Source organism: Rhinopithecus bieti, unplaced genomic scaffold (assembly GCF_001698545.2).
Source record: "Rhinopithecus bieti isolate Rb0 unplaced genomic scaffold, ASM169854v2 scaffold_425, whole genome shotgun sequence".
Classification (NCBI taxonomy): Eukaryota; Metazoa; Chordata; class Mammalia; order Primates; family Cercopithecidae; genus Rhinopithecus; species Rhinopithecus bieti.
Window position 1 is genome coordinate 2,028,708 of NW_016803361.1, and position 17,863 is coordinate 2,046,570.

The 17,863-nt window shown below is 45.5% G+C and overlaps 1 protein-coding gene across 2 annotated transcripts in view; it reads right to left on the minus strand.

The window, feature by feature from the left end:
- CRTAC1 (cartilage acidic protein 1) overlaps positions 1 to 17,863 on the minus strand; it is a 166,078-nt gene that overhangs the window by 140,505 nt on the left and 7,710 nt on the right. For both annotated transcript variants that reach the window (XM_017880349.1, XM_017880357.1), the window contains exon 2: positions 5,926 to 6,119. In XM_017880349.1, coding sequence (XP_017735838.1) covers positions 5,926 to 6,119 — 194 coding nt within the window. The remainder of the gene's footprint in view (positions 1 to 5,925; positions 6,120 to 17,863) is intronic.

The window sequence follows — 17,863 nt, forward strand, 5'->3', positions numbered from 1 at the left end:
TATATATTTTTTTTTTTTTTTTGAGATGGAGTTTTGCTCTTGTCATCCAGGCTGAGGTGCAATGGCGTGATCTCGGCTCACTGCAATCTCCGCCTCCCAAGTTCAAGCAATTCTCCTGCCTCAGGCTCCCAAGTAGATGGGATTATAGGCACGTGCCACCAAGTCTGGCTAATTTTTGTATTTTTAGTAGAGACGGAGTTTCACCATGTTGGCCAGGCTAGTGTCAAACTCCTGACCTCAGGTGATCTGCCTGCCTCAGCCTCCCAAAGTGGTGGGATTACAGGCGTGAGCCACCGTGCCTGGCCAAAAGTAAAATATATTTTAAGTAAAAAAAAAGAAACAGAATGAAATAATTTAACATTTTAAGATAATATCAAAACTGATTATCAAATCTATTAAAATGTTATACAAAACAATTAAGACTGAAAGTTTAAAAATATTTGTACTGGTTTTGTTAAAAGCATATGTGAATGTGTGCATATATGTATATATTTCAATATGTATCTAATTATATTTATATACATACTACATCTACCTATTATTTACCATATCTATCTATAAATACTATATATATCTATATACTACATGTATGTATATATATACTTATAATAAAATGCATAAATGCTGCTTTGGCTAAATTATGGATAAATGTGTCTTTTAAAATCATTGTTCTTATTATTTATAATGGCAAATTTATCCCCTATATGATTATGATTAATTTGGTAATTGAATACAATTCGCCTTTTAAATAATTCAATTAACTTTAGTAAATTAAAAGTTTCCTGACATAGTTGCAAAATTAAGAAAACCTAAAACACTGCTTTACAGTATGTAGCATCCCTTTAAATGAAACCCTTCCAAGTGTGAAGAATGTGTTACGGTTTTATCAAATGAATAATCTTTGGGTAGAAAAATGGATCTAAATCATGATTTAAACTTTACAACCACTACAATCTTTCCATTTGAGCAAACTCCTGTTGGAAACTGAGATGGGAGGGGTGTTATGTCAGACCTCTTGGGATATCCCAGGAAACAAAAGCTGCTCTAAAGGAATTGTACAAGATTGACACCAACAGGAATTCCTTTCCAGACTCTGTGAGACTGTAGATTGGGTGTTTAGTTCCACTGAGAAAAGGAGAAGCCACTGGGCTTTCTATTTACTGGAAAAGTAGTCCTGAAGATCCTCAATGGTCTGTGCGTGCATGGAAGTTGCCAGAGGTGATCAAATCTTCCCCTCACCCCGCAGGGAGCAGACTGCAATCATACACCTGCCGGTTAACAGATAAGCCCTCCATATGCGGAGGCACTCGCCCAGATGTGCAGAGGATCCGAGCCGGCCCAGTCCCTCCCCCATCTCCGCAGAACAAAGGGCAGTCATTTCCTGCTCCTCCCAGAGTCAGAGACATGCACACGCCTTCCATCACAATTAACTCAAGAATCTGAAACACAACACAAACCGACCCGCAACATGCTCAAAATCAATGCTGTCAATAACCAGAACGAGGACACCGAAAAAGCAACACAAAACAAACCTATTCAAAGAGTAAATACTCAAAGCAACAGGGCTCCAGTCAGACATACTACAAGGTCAACACATTCAAGACAAGTTCAAGTACAGAGTGCTTTATAAACTGAAGAGCTGGCTGTTCTACCAGGGGTGGCAAAAGTAAATGCCTTCAGGGGGCAGGTAGTGGAAAGGTCTATAAGGTAATAGAGGGTGGACCTGTCATGAACTGGACCGTAGGTACCCCTGATAAAGGCTACAAATGCAATTTTTCAAAATTTCAACTCCTGCTACATGATTCTTAAACAGAGAGTTGACAATTGGACAGATAATAAAACAGAATTAAATATAGGTTTAGGGTGGATGAAATCTAAGGGTCAAAATCAGAATTGTTGCCAAAAAGTCAACATGGGATGAAATGCAGGGCAGTGATCCTAGCTTTCATTGTTTGAAAAGATAGTGATCATTTGGTTTGTATCTTCAAAGGCAATAGCAAAACAAAAGCTAAAAGAAATAGCTTAGTAAGCTCTAATATGAGGGATTCAGATTAGTCAAATTAGTTCTTGACATAAGTAACTATCGAGCTGGATTACAATAGGATTGCCACATTCCCTCAGATGGCTCAAAGTAAATGGAGCCTCTGAATACTGTAGGTGTGGCCTTATTGTAAGGCAAGGGGTGGACGAAATGACCTCCCAAGATCCTGATTTAAATATGTCCATTTTTGGTTATCCAGCCCCAAAAAGGAGACAGTGACAAATCATCCTAAGCTGAAGATAATAAAAAGTTATATTTGCCTTTGGAATGTATTTTGGTACTCAAATTAGAATGTGTCTTTCTGATGCTCTGAGAATTCACAATGCTTCACAACAGCCACAAAGAAAGTCTGACCTGGAGCTGGGAGACTGCCCAATTTTGCCATCCTGTCTTCTGTGTAACTCTTGTTCTTTGCTCGGGGTGAGCAATAAATATCATCTTTCAGAATAACATCCAGCAGCCCAAGCTTTCTCAGACAGAGGCTGCCTGGCTCAACCCTGCCCTAGAAGAGACAGGGCTCTCTCTAAACGACTGATTCCACATCAAGACCCAGGATGGTCTAGTTCTTGTTTCCAGAGGATGACTCCAAAGTCCTACAGGACCCATATAAACAGCAAGTTACACAAGGTTGAGACTTCTAAACCTTGCAGTCAGTGCAAATGATGGTCTAGCTTCACTGCCACAGAGGACACAAAGGCACATTTCTTGAAAGAGAAAGCTAAAAAGACTTCATTGAAGAGGAAGATGAAATGAATGCCCAACACTTGGAAAGAAAGAAACTGAAGGCTCAGGAGGTGCAGGAGCAATCCCCTGCACATCAAAGGACTGGCGGGATAAAGACCTGCACACAGAACCCACATTTACACACAGGCTCAAGGAATTGACCTCAGCGAGTGGGCCCATGGGGGCACATATCACTCCGTTTGACCTGGAAAGGACAGGCAAACTGAAAATCCTGCTACCAAACAGCTCTGCTTCTTCCCAAATAGACCCAGGCCAGCACCAGCCCTGGGGCCAAGACCTTCTCTGCTAGTTCTGCTCTTCGCAGCTGAAAGATGAATCATGAGGAGAGCAATGCAACCTGTGCCTACTATCTCAGCATGCCTTTGAGAGAGATGCTGTGGAAAGGGGAAAACGATAGCAAAAATAATGAAGTATGCTGTAAGAGGCTCTTTGCATCTTCCTTTAGGGGGTGTGCTCCGCCCTTCGCACCCTTTCTTTCCTTCCATCTGGAACCATGGGAAAAGAGTGCAACAGAGCAGGGGAGACCCAATGGGTCTCCTGCAACAGCCAGGGGAGAAGGAGGGAAAGCCAAACCATAAGAAGCAGCGTTGGCTGCTCAGTGTAAGGGCAGGGGCTGGGAGAGGGGTGCAAGGTACTGAAATCAGACACAGCTTCCCAGTGGAGACAGGGAGAGGCTTTCCATGCTCTGGGATCTGGCTAGCTCCTTCCAGATGTCCAGGTCTCAGAAGGAGAAGAAAATAGGGTGAAGACACTTTCTGTTCATATCTCAGGTCTTACTTTTTTCCATATTAACTTGTGGGAATACAAGAGTATACCATCTTCCAAGATGAAAGGAGAGCACAATAGTTGCAACTTGCGGGGCGAGGAGGAGGAGAGAAGGATGGTTGCCCTGCTGTTCTCTGTCCTCTTTCAGTCCCCAGGGTCTATCAGGGGAGGCCAGGGTCACCAAGTAGGAGGCAGGGCAACCATCCAAACAGAACGTCTCAGAGATGCATCAAAGTCTTTTAACCAGAGATTCTGGCAGAGTGGCACATGGCTCTGGGAATCAGGTTGGGCATGGACTTAGTGAGGAGGGTGTCTCCCTGACTCAGAGAGCAACTGGACAGTCACAGAACTGGACACAGGCAAGGCTGATTGACTGCAAATCTGCTCAGGTCACCCAAGGTAAAAAGGGTCATTACAATGATTCCATTTCTCCTTTTCTGTCATATTCAGCTCTTTAGTTTTTTCCTTCTAAAAGCCCAGAACTGTACTGTCCAATTCAAAAGTGGCTATTTTAATTAAAATGAAAGAAAATTTAAAATTCAGTTCATTGGTCACACTAGCTACCATTTCACATACTCAGTAGCTACATGTGGTTGGTGGATTCCATACTGTACAGCATCAACACAGAACATTAACATCATCGCAGAAAGTGCTTCTGGACAGCACACCAATCTAGATCTAGAAGGCCTAGAATTGAGTAACTCTACTCTTTGCAGGGTAGAAGAAATGAACAGACAAAATAAAAACTGTACTTTACAAAGAATCTTTTCTATACATCTCACCACTAAACCTCATGACTACCCTGTAGATTTCAATATGCCCATTTTATTTAGACGAGGAAAGTGGGTCTGTGTAAAGTAAATTGCATAAGGTTTATAAATACTGGGTTGGCTACGGTTAGAATTAAAACCAGGTCTTCCGATTCCAAGGTCAAAGCTTTCTACTGTTACATGCAATTGCTGCAAATAATGTTACCCGCCAGTTACTTTAGTGCTACCAAAAAAGCTCGGGCCTCCTAGAATGAGGTCGACAGGCCCCTGTAGTGTTTTTATTGATTGACTGATTTTTGAAGTGATAACGAAACTTTGTACAGTGCTGTTTGACAGCTGTAGAGTTAGGAAGCCTTGGGGTTCAGATCCCGACTCATCTACTTACTATTTACTTAGCAGAGAGCAAGCTGCTTACTGTCTCTGAACCCCACCTTCCTTTTCTCTCAATGGGGATGACAATACATTTACTTCATAGTGCTGTTGGAGATGAAATAAAATGAGGGATGTGAAATGAAATGATGCATAGTGCCTGGCACATATTAGTGCTCGATGCACAATCTTTTTTTTTTTTTTTAGATGGAGTCTTGCTCTGTTGCCCAGGCTGGAGTGCAGTGGTGCCATCTCGGCTCACTGCAACCTCTGCCTCCTGGGTTCAAGCAATTCTTGTGCCTCAGTCACCTGAATAGCTGGGATTACAGGCGTGTGTCACCATGCCCAGCTAATTTTTGTATTTTTAGTAGAGACGGGATTTCACCATGTTGGCCAGGCTGGTCTTGAACTCCTGACCTCAAGTGATTCACTCATCTTGGCCTCCTAAAGTGTTAAGATTACAGGCATGAGCCACTGCACCCTCAGTGCACAGTAATTATCAATGGTGATTGGCAGAAATTTACAATGCACTGTCACATGCAATAGCCTATGAAGGCTTCAAGACAACAAGCCATTACAGTTATTCCCCTTTTTACAGAGAATATCTCTGAATCTCAGTGAGTAAAAGACTGAAGGTCATACAACTAGAACGTTTACATCTTAGGGCATGAACTCAGGCTATTTGGATTCCTAGTCTTATGCTTTTTTTGCAACCCAATGTTGGTTTTCAGGAGAGAAGGAAGCCGTGGGCACCAAGGCATGTTCAGCGGGGTTTAGCTGTCCCTCTTAATTTCCATCTTCCCCCCTCTCTGAAATGGTTAATTAATGTTTTCTTAGTCTTACGTAAAGTGCTGTGCAAAGGCAACTTTGAGCATCCCCTTCTACCATAATTGTCACCCTTAAGGCCTTCCTGTACAGAGATCCTACAGCCCCACTCGTAAAGAAGTAATACCTGCATAATCAAGTAGGCTTAAATATGAAGAGAAGAGAGTGCCTTAAAGCAGGGCATTCCAGTTTTCTCCCTGAAAAGCCTGTGGATCAAACACCCTTCTTCCAAACTTCCTTCTATCCTGACTCACTGCAGTAGCAAAAGGCGAGGCCGCAGCATCCCAGAACCCCAGCTGAGCCCAGCAGACGACCACAGACCTACGAGAACGTATGTTGTTGCAAGTCACTGGGATTTGGAGTTGTTACACAGCCTTATTACAGCAAAAGCTGAGGTTGGGAGGCACTTACCCCGCCACGACGATCTCAAAGTCCCCATCATGGTCCACATCAGTAACTGCCACACCATAGTTGAGCTGGGTGGGATTACTGTCATAGTCAGGGGGCAGAACTGAGTTGGTGACTGCAGTGAACATGGGTTCAGCCCGCTGGGACCCCTCAGTGATAGGCAGAAACCAGAGCAGCAGCAGGAACATCCTGGACATCTGAAACCAAAAGTGACAAACGTTACTGAAAGAACCTGTAACCAAAGCAACCCCAGAACATTAAAGTCCTGGGGAGGCCCAGAGTACCTTTCTCTCCTATTCATGGAGAGCTTGGCAGTGCCTAGGCTGCTGCTTTTCCACAAATCCTGCCCTACCCTGTCCACCCTCCTTGAAACTGCAACCTGCCTCCATCATGGCTGATCGCCCTTAGCCTGCTCTGCTTTTTCTTTTTCTATGGCACCTATCATTGTATGATGTATGGTGTAATTTACTTATTATTACACTTATAATTTATTGTGTGCCTCCCTCTGCTAGAGTGTAAGCTCCACTTGGGCAAGGATCTCTGTTTTATTCACTGATATGCAGCAAGCCAAGGGTAGTTCACATAATAGGCACTTCTTTCCTTCATTTATTTCATATTTGTGGAAGGAAGGAAATGAGGGAGGAAGGGAGGGAGATGGGGAGGGAAAGGTGTAAATACAAAGGCATTTCCCACACTCTGGGAGAAAGACTGGGAGAATGAAGATCATAACAGCTCTCAAACAATGCAGAGTTTGGGTGAGACCCGCATGAGTATCCAGATCTAGAACAATAGTAGATGCAATGAAAGACTGTTCTTCTGTGGTACATACTCCAGAGATAGCCAGGGGGAATATGTGACTTGGCAGGTTCCTCAAGCCAAGATCCCTCCCTAGGGCAGCTGGCCATCACCTCCAAACCAAGAAGCAGTCAGTTAGGGAAGGCGTTCCAGCAGGATCTGGCGGGTAGCACATCATTCACTTGGAGAAATTAAACCACTGCGTGCGTGTCTCATTATAAATTAATTATGTATAATGCATTGTATAATTCATTATTATATCTCTAACATAACTCGGGGTGTTGCCAAGTAGCCTGGTGCTATGGGAGCCAGTGGCACACACCCAGGAGACAGATGAAAATGGCCAAGGAGGTGGAGGGACTCCACCTCTTTTGAGTGAAAGCAAGGGAGACACTTGGAACGCTGCAGATGGCACCACCCTGAGAGTCTCCCCGCAGGCCTGGAATCAGCACTCATGGAATGTTTTAAAGGCTCTGCTGGAAGGAGGCCCACAAAGGCTGCATGGGTCCAGTCCCAGCAGGCAAAGCGGTACTGTCTTGCCTTCAGAAGGTAGCAGACCTATTCTAGATGGAACTTTTCCTGCTGGCTTGTCAGTGCATCTGGCAGCCAAGAGCAAGGCTGAGTGAGGCTGATGTCTTAATGAAGGGAAGAGCAAGGAAGATCTGAAGACTGTCTCCCCATATGGAGACAGATGCTCCTGCCAGCAAATGAGCTTGCTGCTCAAGGACCCAGAGACCAAAATGAAGGGCCTGGGCACTGCCTTCAGAGTTAGACGTGATTCAGGAGCCTCTTGAATGCTTTGCTGGAGAGGCTGGGGAGTGACACAGGGGCAAGGCTCCAAAGGCAGGGCAAAAACTGGGAAGGAGGTTCTTGTAGTGTGTTCACAGGGCACATGTGGGGCGTGGCACTACCAAACTGAGGTCATTCCAAATTACAGAGATGTCTGAACGAGACAGCATCTTCTGCTGGGTTTTCTAATCACTAAAGACAAATGCACCATGAATCACTAAAAGAGCTTTGCAACTTGGCAGGAACTTTGATTGGATAAAGGAAACTCATAATTGGATTAATGAGCAGCTGGGTGGGGATGGGGGAGGAAATGAGAAACTAAAGAGCATTTAATAACCAGTGTCGACATGCCGAAATGTAGCATGGATGTGAAGGTCATTGGACTTTTCAAGGGATGACCTCTATTGTAGTGAATGGCAAAGGAGTTTCAATTTGAGGGCCAAATCCATTTGATTGGCAGTGGCTGGAAAGAGTGCTGTGATCAGCTTACAACATCAGCAATGGGCATGGAAGAGAAAAGTGGCATCTGACATGTGTTTTAGAAGCTAGTTAGTTCCTCCCAGGCACCACACCTGCAATTTGGGTCATGGCCACCAGTGAGGCTGGTCCCATTTGGGTAATATGAGCATAAAAGTTCTAATCATTAGAACCTTTCTAATGAAGGCCCTGAGAGTCAAGAACCATGATCTAGCCTCTTTAGTTTTACCTTTTCTTTTAATGAAAAGGAGAGATACGAAAGAAGTAGTTGCTCTGTGTTATCCGTTTCCAGATAAATAACTTAAAGCAAGATGAGAAAGAAATAATGCACCCATTGGCTGACCTCTATTTTGCCTGGGTGGCCTTAAACAAGTCACAACCTCTTTGGGTCTCAGTTTTCTTCCCCAAAATGAAGGTTTGGAGTTCTCTAAAGATCCTTTCCGGCTCTAAAATTCTATGATGAATTAAAGGATTTTTTTTTAGATGCAGACCTTCAGCAGTTTTTTCCCTCCTGAGTTTCTTCTATAAACTTCAGACCAACCAATGTGGTTTTCCTTTCTGAGGATATGAAACATATTTTGAACAAGACAAGCTTTTCAGCAGGGTTCTATAATAGTTGCCTCACAAGGGCCAAAGCCAGAGAAGAGCAAGCCATCATGTGGATCCTGAACTCACCCGGCATGAGTAGAGCAGTGGTTGGCCTCCCCCTGAGACCAGGGAGAGAGTGGGGTAGGGAGAATAAGTCCTTTACATTTCATTCCTCTGCCATGCCAAATGTACCCAATGCACCCACCGGGCTGCTCAGTACCAGTTTGAAAGTCAGGGATAAGCAGTGGGCTGTCTTGATGGTGTATTTTTTGGGCAATGGTTATGGTGAGGAAGCTTAGAAGACGGTCTGTAAATATAATATTTACCCTCTTTTTGGGGGGGTTCAGATAAAGTAAATCATTTAAATGCTCTTCTCTACCCTGGCTACTCAGAGCAGTCGGCAGACCAGCGCATCAGCGTCATTTAGGAGCTTGTTGGAAATGCAGAATCTTGGATCCCACTCCAGACTTAATAAATCAGAATCTGCATTTTAACAAGATTTCAGATTATTCCAATGCATGTTAAAATTTGAGAAACACTGCTCAATCTTGGCTGTGCATTGGAATCATCTGGGGAGCTTTAAAAAAATTCTCATGCCTGACAATAGTTTCTTGGATAAGACAGCAAAAGCACAGGCAACAAAAGAAAAAATAGCTAAAACAGACTGCATCAAAATTAAAAACTTTTGTACATCCAAGGACTCTATCAAAGAGTGAAAAGAGAACTCACAGAATGGGAGAAAATATTTGCAAATCATATATCTAACAAAGTATTAATATCCAGAATATATAAAGAACTACAACTCAACAACAAAAAAACTAAACAACCTGACTCACAACAGAGGACTTGAATAGACATTTCTCCAAAGATATACAAATGCTCAATAAGTACATGAAACATCACTAATCATTAGGGATATGCAAATCAAAACCACAATGAGATACCATTTCACACCCATTAGAATGGCTATAGCAAAAAACAAAAACAGAAAATAAGTGTGGTGAGGATGTAGAGAAATTGGAATCCTTGTGCACTGCTGGTGGAAATGAAAATAATGCAGCTGCTATGGAAAACAGTATGGCAATTCCTCAGAAAATTCCAATTAGAATTGTCATATGATCTAGCAATTCCACTTGGGCATACACACGAAAGAACTGCAAAAAGAGACATGAACAGATATTTTACACCCATGTTCATAGAAGTATTATTCACAATAGCCAAAAGGCAGAAGCAAGCCAAGTGTCCGTCAACAGCTGAATGGATAAACAAATGTGACCTATGCATACAATGAATATTGTTCAGCTTTAAACACAGAGGAATTGCTTTTATTAGGAAGAAAGAAAAAAGAAAAAATAAGTAAAAGGAAAGAAATTCTGACACATACTACAAGGTGGGTAAATCCTGAAGACATTATGCTAAGTGAAATAAGCCAGTCGCAAAAGGACAAATACTGTATGTTCCACCTCTACAAGGTGTCTAGAGTAGTCAGATTCATAGAGGAAGAAAGCAGAATGGTGGTTGCCGGGGGCTGGGTATAGGGGAAATGGGAGTGTTTAGTGGATTATGGAGTTTCTTTTTGGGAAGATGAAGAAGTTCTGAAGATAGATGGTGGTCATGGTTGTACAACAATGTTAATATGCATAACATCACTAAAGTATATACTTAAATATGGTTAAAATTGCAAATTTTATGTTCTGTGTATTGCATCACAATAAAAAAATATGAGTGCTTGGGTCTCACCTCAAGATATTCTGACTTAACTGGCACAGGATGTGTGTGTAGTAAGGGCACCAAATTTTTGTTGCTGTTAATATATGATCACGGGATATCAGATTTTTAAAAGCTCCCACATGATTCTAATATGTTGCAAAATTTGATGAGCACTGTTCTATATCAGTGCTTCTCAAACTTTAATGTGTGTGTGAATCACCTGGTGGTCTTGTTAAAATGCAGATTCTGATTCAATAACTCTGCAGTGGAGTCCAAGATTCTATATTTCTAACAAACTCCCAGGTGGTGGTGATGATGTCGGTCCATAAACTACACACCGAATAGCAAGGCTCCATACTGTAGCTCCCAGAGTCCTGAAACCAGGCTATATACTACAGTGAAGGTACAAGATTGGTTTAAGAACATTCTCCTCTGCCTCTGGATCTAAGAAGCTGAAATCAATCCTAGGTTATGCAATCTCCAGAGCTGCCCAGGCTCAGTTTATCTTTGCACACTCATAGAGCTGGCTGTCTTCAGCTCAAGATCAAAGTACCACAATTGAAAAGGAGTGACAAAGACGGATTCTGACTCTAATTTTTATGAAGAGGTGAGAAGGGGAAAGCGTTGATGCTGGAGAGAGGGTTAGGTCAAGGAGATGAAGGATAGCTCCCATTAAAGGGCAGAGCCTAGAAAGAAGGGATTCTGGGCAGGAATTTGCAGACCAAGATAGAAACATATGCCCTTGTGTTCCCAGAAACCATCATAGTGCCTGATACCTAGCAGGTTCTCTGTTAATATGTGTTAAGTAAGCACAGGAATGAGTATGTCCGATTGATAACATGAATCAACAGAAACTGCTTGTAATTTGTCATAGTTGTTTAAAAACTGTTCTTCCTCTAAAGAAATGCTCCTCAAAAGGCAATGTGCTTACCAATCACTTGAGGGTCATGTTGAAAATACAGATTCGGATTCGGTAGGTGTGGGGTGGCCCCTGACAGCCTGCATTCCCAGGAAGCTGTCAGGTGATACAAGACCCTAGGCCGGTGGCTCTGAACCCTAGGTGCCCAACAGAACCACCTGGGGTGGAGGTGTTTAGAAATATGCCACCACCCACGTCCCTCACCCAGCTTCTGATTGAACTGGTCTGAGGTGGGAGTTTGAGTGCTGTGTATTTTTAGAAGCTGCCCAGATCATATAAATGGACAGTCTGGGTTGAGAACCACTGCCCCAGCTTCGTGGTCCCCAGATGGGAAGCTGCAATCTGATTTGAAGTGAGAAATGTTTCTGCTACCAAAATTCATCATCGGCTGGTTGAAGTCTATAAAGAAAATCTATTTATCTAGGGAGTGTCAGAGGAGGAGGGGAGATATAAAGTTTTGGGGGAAAAGCAGAGCAGGATGACACTGCCTGAAGCAGAAGAGCAGCTGGCACCTGGAGTGACCTCGCATTTTGTGTGGCTGACTCAGGGAGCCTCTTGTCACACCACTGTGAACATCTGAATCCTTGGGGAGAACAGGTAGAAAGATGAAAAATGGAATGAAAAAGTAGGTTGAACTGAACTGTTTTGTTTTCTTGAATGCTTGGGTATCAAGCACCTACTATGTATTAGAGCACTGGGAGTAGCACTCCCCGGCAGGTGTAGCACTAGAGAAGTACATAGTACACACTACTCCATGCAGAAATGCGGAAGGTCCTAGGAGTGAAAAGATGAATAAAACCCAGCCTCTGCCTTCCTTGAAGGAGCTCTCCCAATAGTCAGTGGAGCAGCCATGTGATTTTAGGTGTAACACCCCGTGTAAGGGCAATGGGAGGCTATCCAGGTAAAGCAGCCCAGACGAGGCGAGGCTAAATATCAAAGGCAGAGGGGCACAGGGCCAGAGCGCAGGGTCCCTCGGTAAGGGATGTGAGCTTCTCCTGCAGGGGAGGTGTGCGGAGGGGGAAAAGAAGGGACTTCATAAAGGCCAGAGATGGGAAAACTCGTGTTTCAAGCTGTGAGAAGAATTGTTTTTTAATAATAATTTATTTTCTGTTTTTTGAGACAGGGTCTCACTGTCAACCAGGCTGGAGTGCAGTAGCACAATCATAGCTCACTGTAGTCTCAAACTCCTGGGCTCAAGCAATTGTCTCACCTCAGCCTCTCAAGTAGCCTAGGACTCCAGTTGGGTGCTAACACTCCTGGCTGTTTTGTGTGTGTGTGTGTGTGGAGATGGGGTCTTGCTACTGTCGCCCAGGCTGATCTCGAACTTCCTGGGCTCAAGCAATTCTCCCACACTGGCCTTCCAAAGTGCTGAGATTACAGGCGTGAGCCATCACACCTGGCAATAATTTCTTAAAAATGCTCTATAAGCAAACTTTTTGAACAATTCCCAGCAAGGTGAAGAGACAGAGAGATAAAGAGAGAGGCCAGGCATGGTGGCTCATGCCTGGAATTCCAGCACTTTGGGAGGCGGAGGCAGGCGGATTGCTTGAGGTCAGGAGTTCAAGAGCAGCCTGGCCAACATGGTGAAACCCTGTCTCTACTAAAAGTACAACAAAATTAGCTGGGTGTGGTAAGGGGCACCTCCTGTAATCCCAGCTACTCAGGAGGCTGAGGCAGGAGAATCGCTTGAACCCAGGAGGTGGAGGTTGCAGCAGTGAGCCAAGATCGTGCCACTGCACTCCAGTCTGGGTAACAGAGCAAGATGCTGTCTCAAAAAAAAAAAAAAAAAAAAAAAAAAAAAAAAAAAAAGAGTGAGACCAGCGTTTGGAGTTAGCAACCTGGCTTTGGATCTCAACCCTACCACAGCCTAACTCATGACCTCGGACCTGTTCCTCGATCTTGTTGGTCTTTGGTGTACTCATCTGTACCATGGAGATCAGATGACCGGCCAAGGTTTCAAGGGTTAAGTCAGTGACAAGTAAGACCTCTCCAGGGCCAGGCAGGTGGCACCCAACTTGCATGTTCCCCTTCTTTGACGCAGAGAGCTGAAAGGTGAGATAGTCCTTAGACATTAATTGTGGGTTCCATGTAGCCAAACTCAGTTTTCTGTGGCCTCAGGACTTTCCTGAATTGGGCCTGGAAACCGGTAACCAAGCAACCTGGATTCTCTGACGTGGGGTCAGGCAGCTGTGGGGAGAGGCCTCCAGGGCAATTTTCGGGGCAAGCAGTTCTTTCGCAACTATGGAAAGAGCCAAGACCACACCCCAAGCTCTCATGAAAACAAGAAGCCTAAATGTTTCCGATGTTGGGAACAAGCAGAGAATACACAGCCTTTCAGACACTTGTAGGAGGGCTGAGACATGAAGGAGAGAGGCAGCCATGGGAACACTCTGCCCGGCACAGGCTGGGCCACCAGCTCCACAAAGACACCCACAAAAGAGCTCCTGGCACTCAAGCAACACTGGAGAAGAGCTAGCAGGAGCTGCCCTGGGTCTTCACCTGCGACAACACTTCTTGCAGACCTTTGATGACCCTGGCATTGTGCTAGGTGCTAGGGTCACAGCAAGAAAACTGCTCACCATTTGCAGTACAGGGTGAGGGGTGCTGCGGAGGAGGGAGCACAGAGAGATCTAAGTTAGCTAGTAGGCGGAGCTGGGGAGCGCTTCCTAGAGGGAGGGGTTGTAGCTGGACTCTGAGGATGCCATGAAGTTAGGTGGGCATGGAGAGGCAGGAGGAGGAGCAGGAAGGAAAGAAAAACAGAGAGCCGACTCTGCAAAGGTCAGGAGGACCCAGCCTTCACCCAATCTGTCCTTCTCTATCTACAGACCCCACCGCCTGGCTTATAAGCTGGGAGGCAGCACCCATTTCCCCACACTGCGTGTTTCCAGTCAAAGGCCCTTCCATCAGACTAGAGCAGTGGTTCTCCACTACGGCGATTTTGCTGCTCTCTGGCCCCAGGGACATTTGGCAATATCTGGGGATACTTTTGGTTGTCACAACCAGGGAAGAGGTGCTACTAGAATCTAGTGGGTAGAGGCACGGAATTCTGCTGAACATCTACAATGCACAGGACAGCCCTCACAATTATTCAGCCCAAAATGTCAACAGTGCTGAGATGGAGAAACCTTAGCTAGAGTGACATCCTGGGCCTCCCTCTTTACCCTGCTCCCTTCTCCCAAGGGAGGCAGTTTGAAAGAACTGGGATTGAAGAGCCCTCTCTGGACCTGCCTCCCTGCAGGGGCCACTCTGCCATGTGTGGAGCTTGGCCAGGCAGGCTCCACCCTGCCCCCACCCACAGGGAAGCCTGCAGTGGGCAGGGCTAAGGTGTCAGCAAGCCCCAGGGACCCCACACAGGAGCCTGGCCTGCCAGGCAGTTGCCTCTAGAATAAAGGTGGCATTTCCATCTCCACCTGCCTGAGCCCCACCTCTCCTGTCCTTTCTCTTAGTTGGCCCTGAATCTGAGTCGGGGAGTGGGACGCTATTCGCTGGGCCCCTTCAAACCCCAACACTGTCACTCCGGCTGGAAATCTGGCACCATCTCTGCTGCCTCTTCATTCTTCACACCCACTGGATCCCCGAGTCAATTCTGCTTCACAAATCTCTCTCAAAGCTGCTCAGTTTTTCCACCCCTCCTGCGGGGGATCTCCCTCACCTAAACAATAGCAATACCTGCTAACTGCTTCTGCCTCTCCTCTCCCCTCCTCCCACTTCCACACGCTGCCAGAGCTTCCTTCCTAAATCTCAGAATGGGTCATGTGGATCTTTATATGGACTCTGTACACCAGGCACACAGAGAGGCACGTAATTGCAATTTTGCATAGCAAGTACTATACGAAGAATGGATAGTTAACAATAATAATACATATCTACCGCTGACCATGTGCCTGACACTAACCCTTCACATGAGTGACCCACTTAATCCGCATAGTAACCCTGTGAGAGAAGAACTATGACTGTCCCTATTTTACAGGTAAGAAAACTAAGGCACAGAGAGGGTAAGTAACTTGCCCAAGGTCACACAGCTAGTACCTGGTGGACCCAGGATGTGCGTCCAAGCAAACGAGCTCCAGAATTCTTCAACACCATACTGAATAGTTTCTCTCATGATATCAAACTTGTCTTAACCAAGTGAGATGGGAGCACAGTGAAAGGAGCAACCATCTCTGCCTGGGGAAGCTGGGGAAGGCCTAAGAGAGGCAACGCCAAGCAGGCCAGAGGAACAAGATGGAGAGAGTGTTCCAGGCTGAGAGGAGCAGGTGCATGGGAGATGTGCAGGTTTGTGTAGTGCAGTGAGGCTCTGCAGGGCAGACTCGGGGCAGGGGCAGGACACCTGGTGGGAAGGAGTGCAGCAAAGGAGGCTGGAAAAGATCTTGGAAGCCTCGTGAGTGACACAGGCCCAGTGGGCCAGGGAATGCCATGGCTGGAGTGGTGTGTTAGAAGGAATTCTCTGACAATACAGTGTGGAGACAGTCATGAGAAAGCTGGGCTGGAAGCAAAGAAGCCAGTTAGGCGGCAAATACTGTGGCCCAAGTGAGCGAGAACACTAGAGGCCACCATTCACTCATTCATTCATTCATTCATTCACTCACTCATTCATTGAGTCATTCATTCACTCATTCATTCATCCATCCATCCATTCACTCATTCATTCATTCATTCTGTCTTGTGTACCTACTCTATGTCAGGTACTGCTCTGGGCACTAGGAAAACAGCTGAGAACAAGATGAAGTTTTTGGTAATGTATGGCATTAGTATACATTCTAATGCTTCTATTTCTGTACGCTGTCCCCCACCCTTGTCCTCTGTATTGCCAGTCTAAGAGACAAACTCCAGACCTCTGCAACTCCCTACCCCACAGAAGGTACCATGTTTCATGCATTTTCCCCAGCACGAAGAAAATGTAAGAATTCCTCTTCCTCCCCTCTACCTGGAGACAGTTCTAGACACTGCCTGCAGCAGCACTCATAGATGAGAGACTTGGGCTTGCTCCAGAAAAAGGCAGACAAAACCTCAGGGGACCCAGTTGAGGAAGTGCCACAGAAGCCAGTGGGCTAATGAAATGGTGTTTCTGAAAGTGAGAGGACAAATGGAATCTCCTAGCCTTATGCAGAAGTCACAGCAGGTTCTTAATAGGTACTATTAACTGCTTAGACTTCCCGTTCTGTAAAATGGGAAATAATGTTTATCGGGTTGTCGTGAGAATGAAATGAGATGAATGTGTGTTAAGTGCTGAGCGTAATGCCTGGCAGAAAGTCCACACGTGGTAGGTAACAATACCAATAATCACACTATTACTACTAATGATAAATGTTTGTGGGATGCATGAATGCGTATCAGGTGACAGAGTCCAGGCCTGCTTGGTGCTCCCCTTCCAGGAGTAGTTGCCAGATGTTGAATGGAATGCTCTGGACTGTAAGACTTTGAGGAATAGGTTTGCTTCTGTAACTAATTTGTCTAGGGGACCCTGATGGAGTTCTTCGACTCCTTAAATACTGCTTCCTAAGCACAGAACCCCTTAGCATGCTATGCTATACACATTAATTCTTCAGACATTGAGAAGATGCCTATGGGCCAGTTTAGAAATGATGAAAAAGACATAGTCCCTGCCGGGCGCGGTGGCTCAAGCCTGTAATCCCAGCACTTTGGGAGGCTGAGACGGGCGGATCACGAGGTCAGGAGATCGAGACCATCCTGGCTAACACGGTGAAACCCCGTCTCTACTAAAAAATACAAAAAATTAGCCGGGTGAGGTGGCGGGCGCCTGTAGTCCCAGCTACTCGGGAGGCTGAGGCGGGAGAATGGCGTAAACCCGGGAGGCGGAGCTTGCAGTGAGCTGAGATCCGGCCACAGCACTCCAGCCTGGGCGACAGAGCGAGACTCCGTCTCAAAAAAAAAAAAAAAAAGACATAGTCCCTGACCTCAAGGAGCTTACAGTCTATCAGGGGTGAGACACAATTCAGTGGGATAAGCTCAGAGTAGAAACAGGTACAAAGTAGGCCGGGCACGGTGGCTCACGCCTGTAATCCCAGCACTTTGGGAGGCTGAGTCAGACAGATCACCTGAGGTCGGGAGTTTGAGACCGGCCTGACCAACATGGAGAAACCCCAACTCTACTAAAAATACAAAATTAGCAAGGTGTGGTGGTGCATGCCTGTAATCCCAGCTACTTGGGAAGCTGAGGCAGGGGAATCGCTTGAGCCTGGGAGGCAGAGGTTGTAGTGAGCTGAGACCGTGCCATTGCACTCCAGCCTGGGCAACAAGAGCAAAACTCCATCTAAAAAAAAAAGGAAAAGAAACAAGTATAAAGCCTAGACATAGGCCATAGGAGGGTGGGATTAACTAGGGAGGTGGTGGGAAGGGCAGGCAGAAAAGACTCTCTGAAGATGGTGAATTGGATTCTAGATGGTGGAGACCTATGGATCAACGACATGCATGTGAGACAGCTTGGTACATGCTGTGGATGCATTTGTTGCTGCTGGAGAGCAATGTCTGGGATATGGGGTGGAGGGAGAGAGAAGAGGGGACAGTGGGGACAGGGGTGGAGACGCAGTCTTGTGTGGGGCAGCAGCTGGGACCTGGAGAGCCTGCCATGCCACAGTAAAGAGCCTGGAGTCACAACATGTGGGAAGTTTTGAAGTCGGGCAGAGACAGGATCAGACTTGC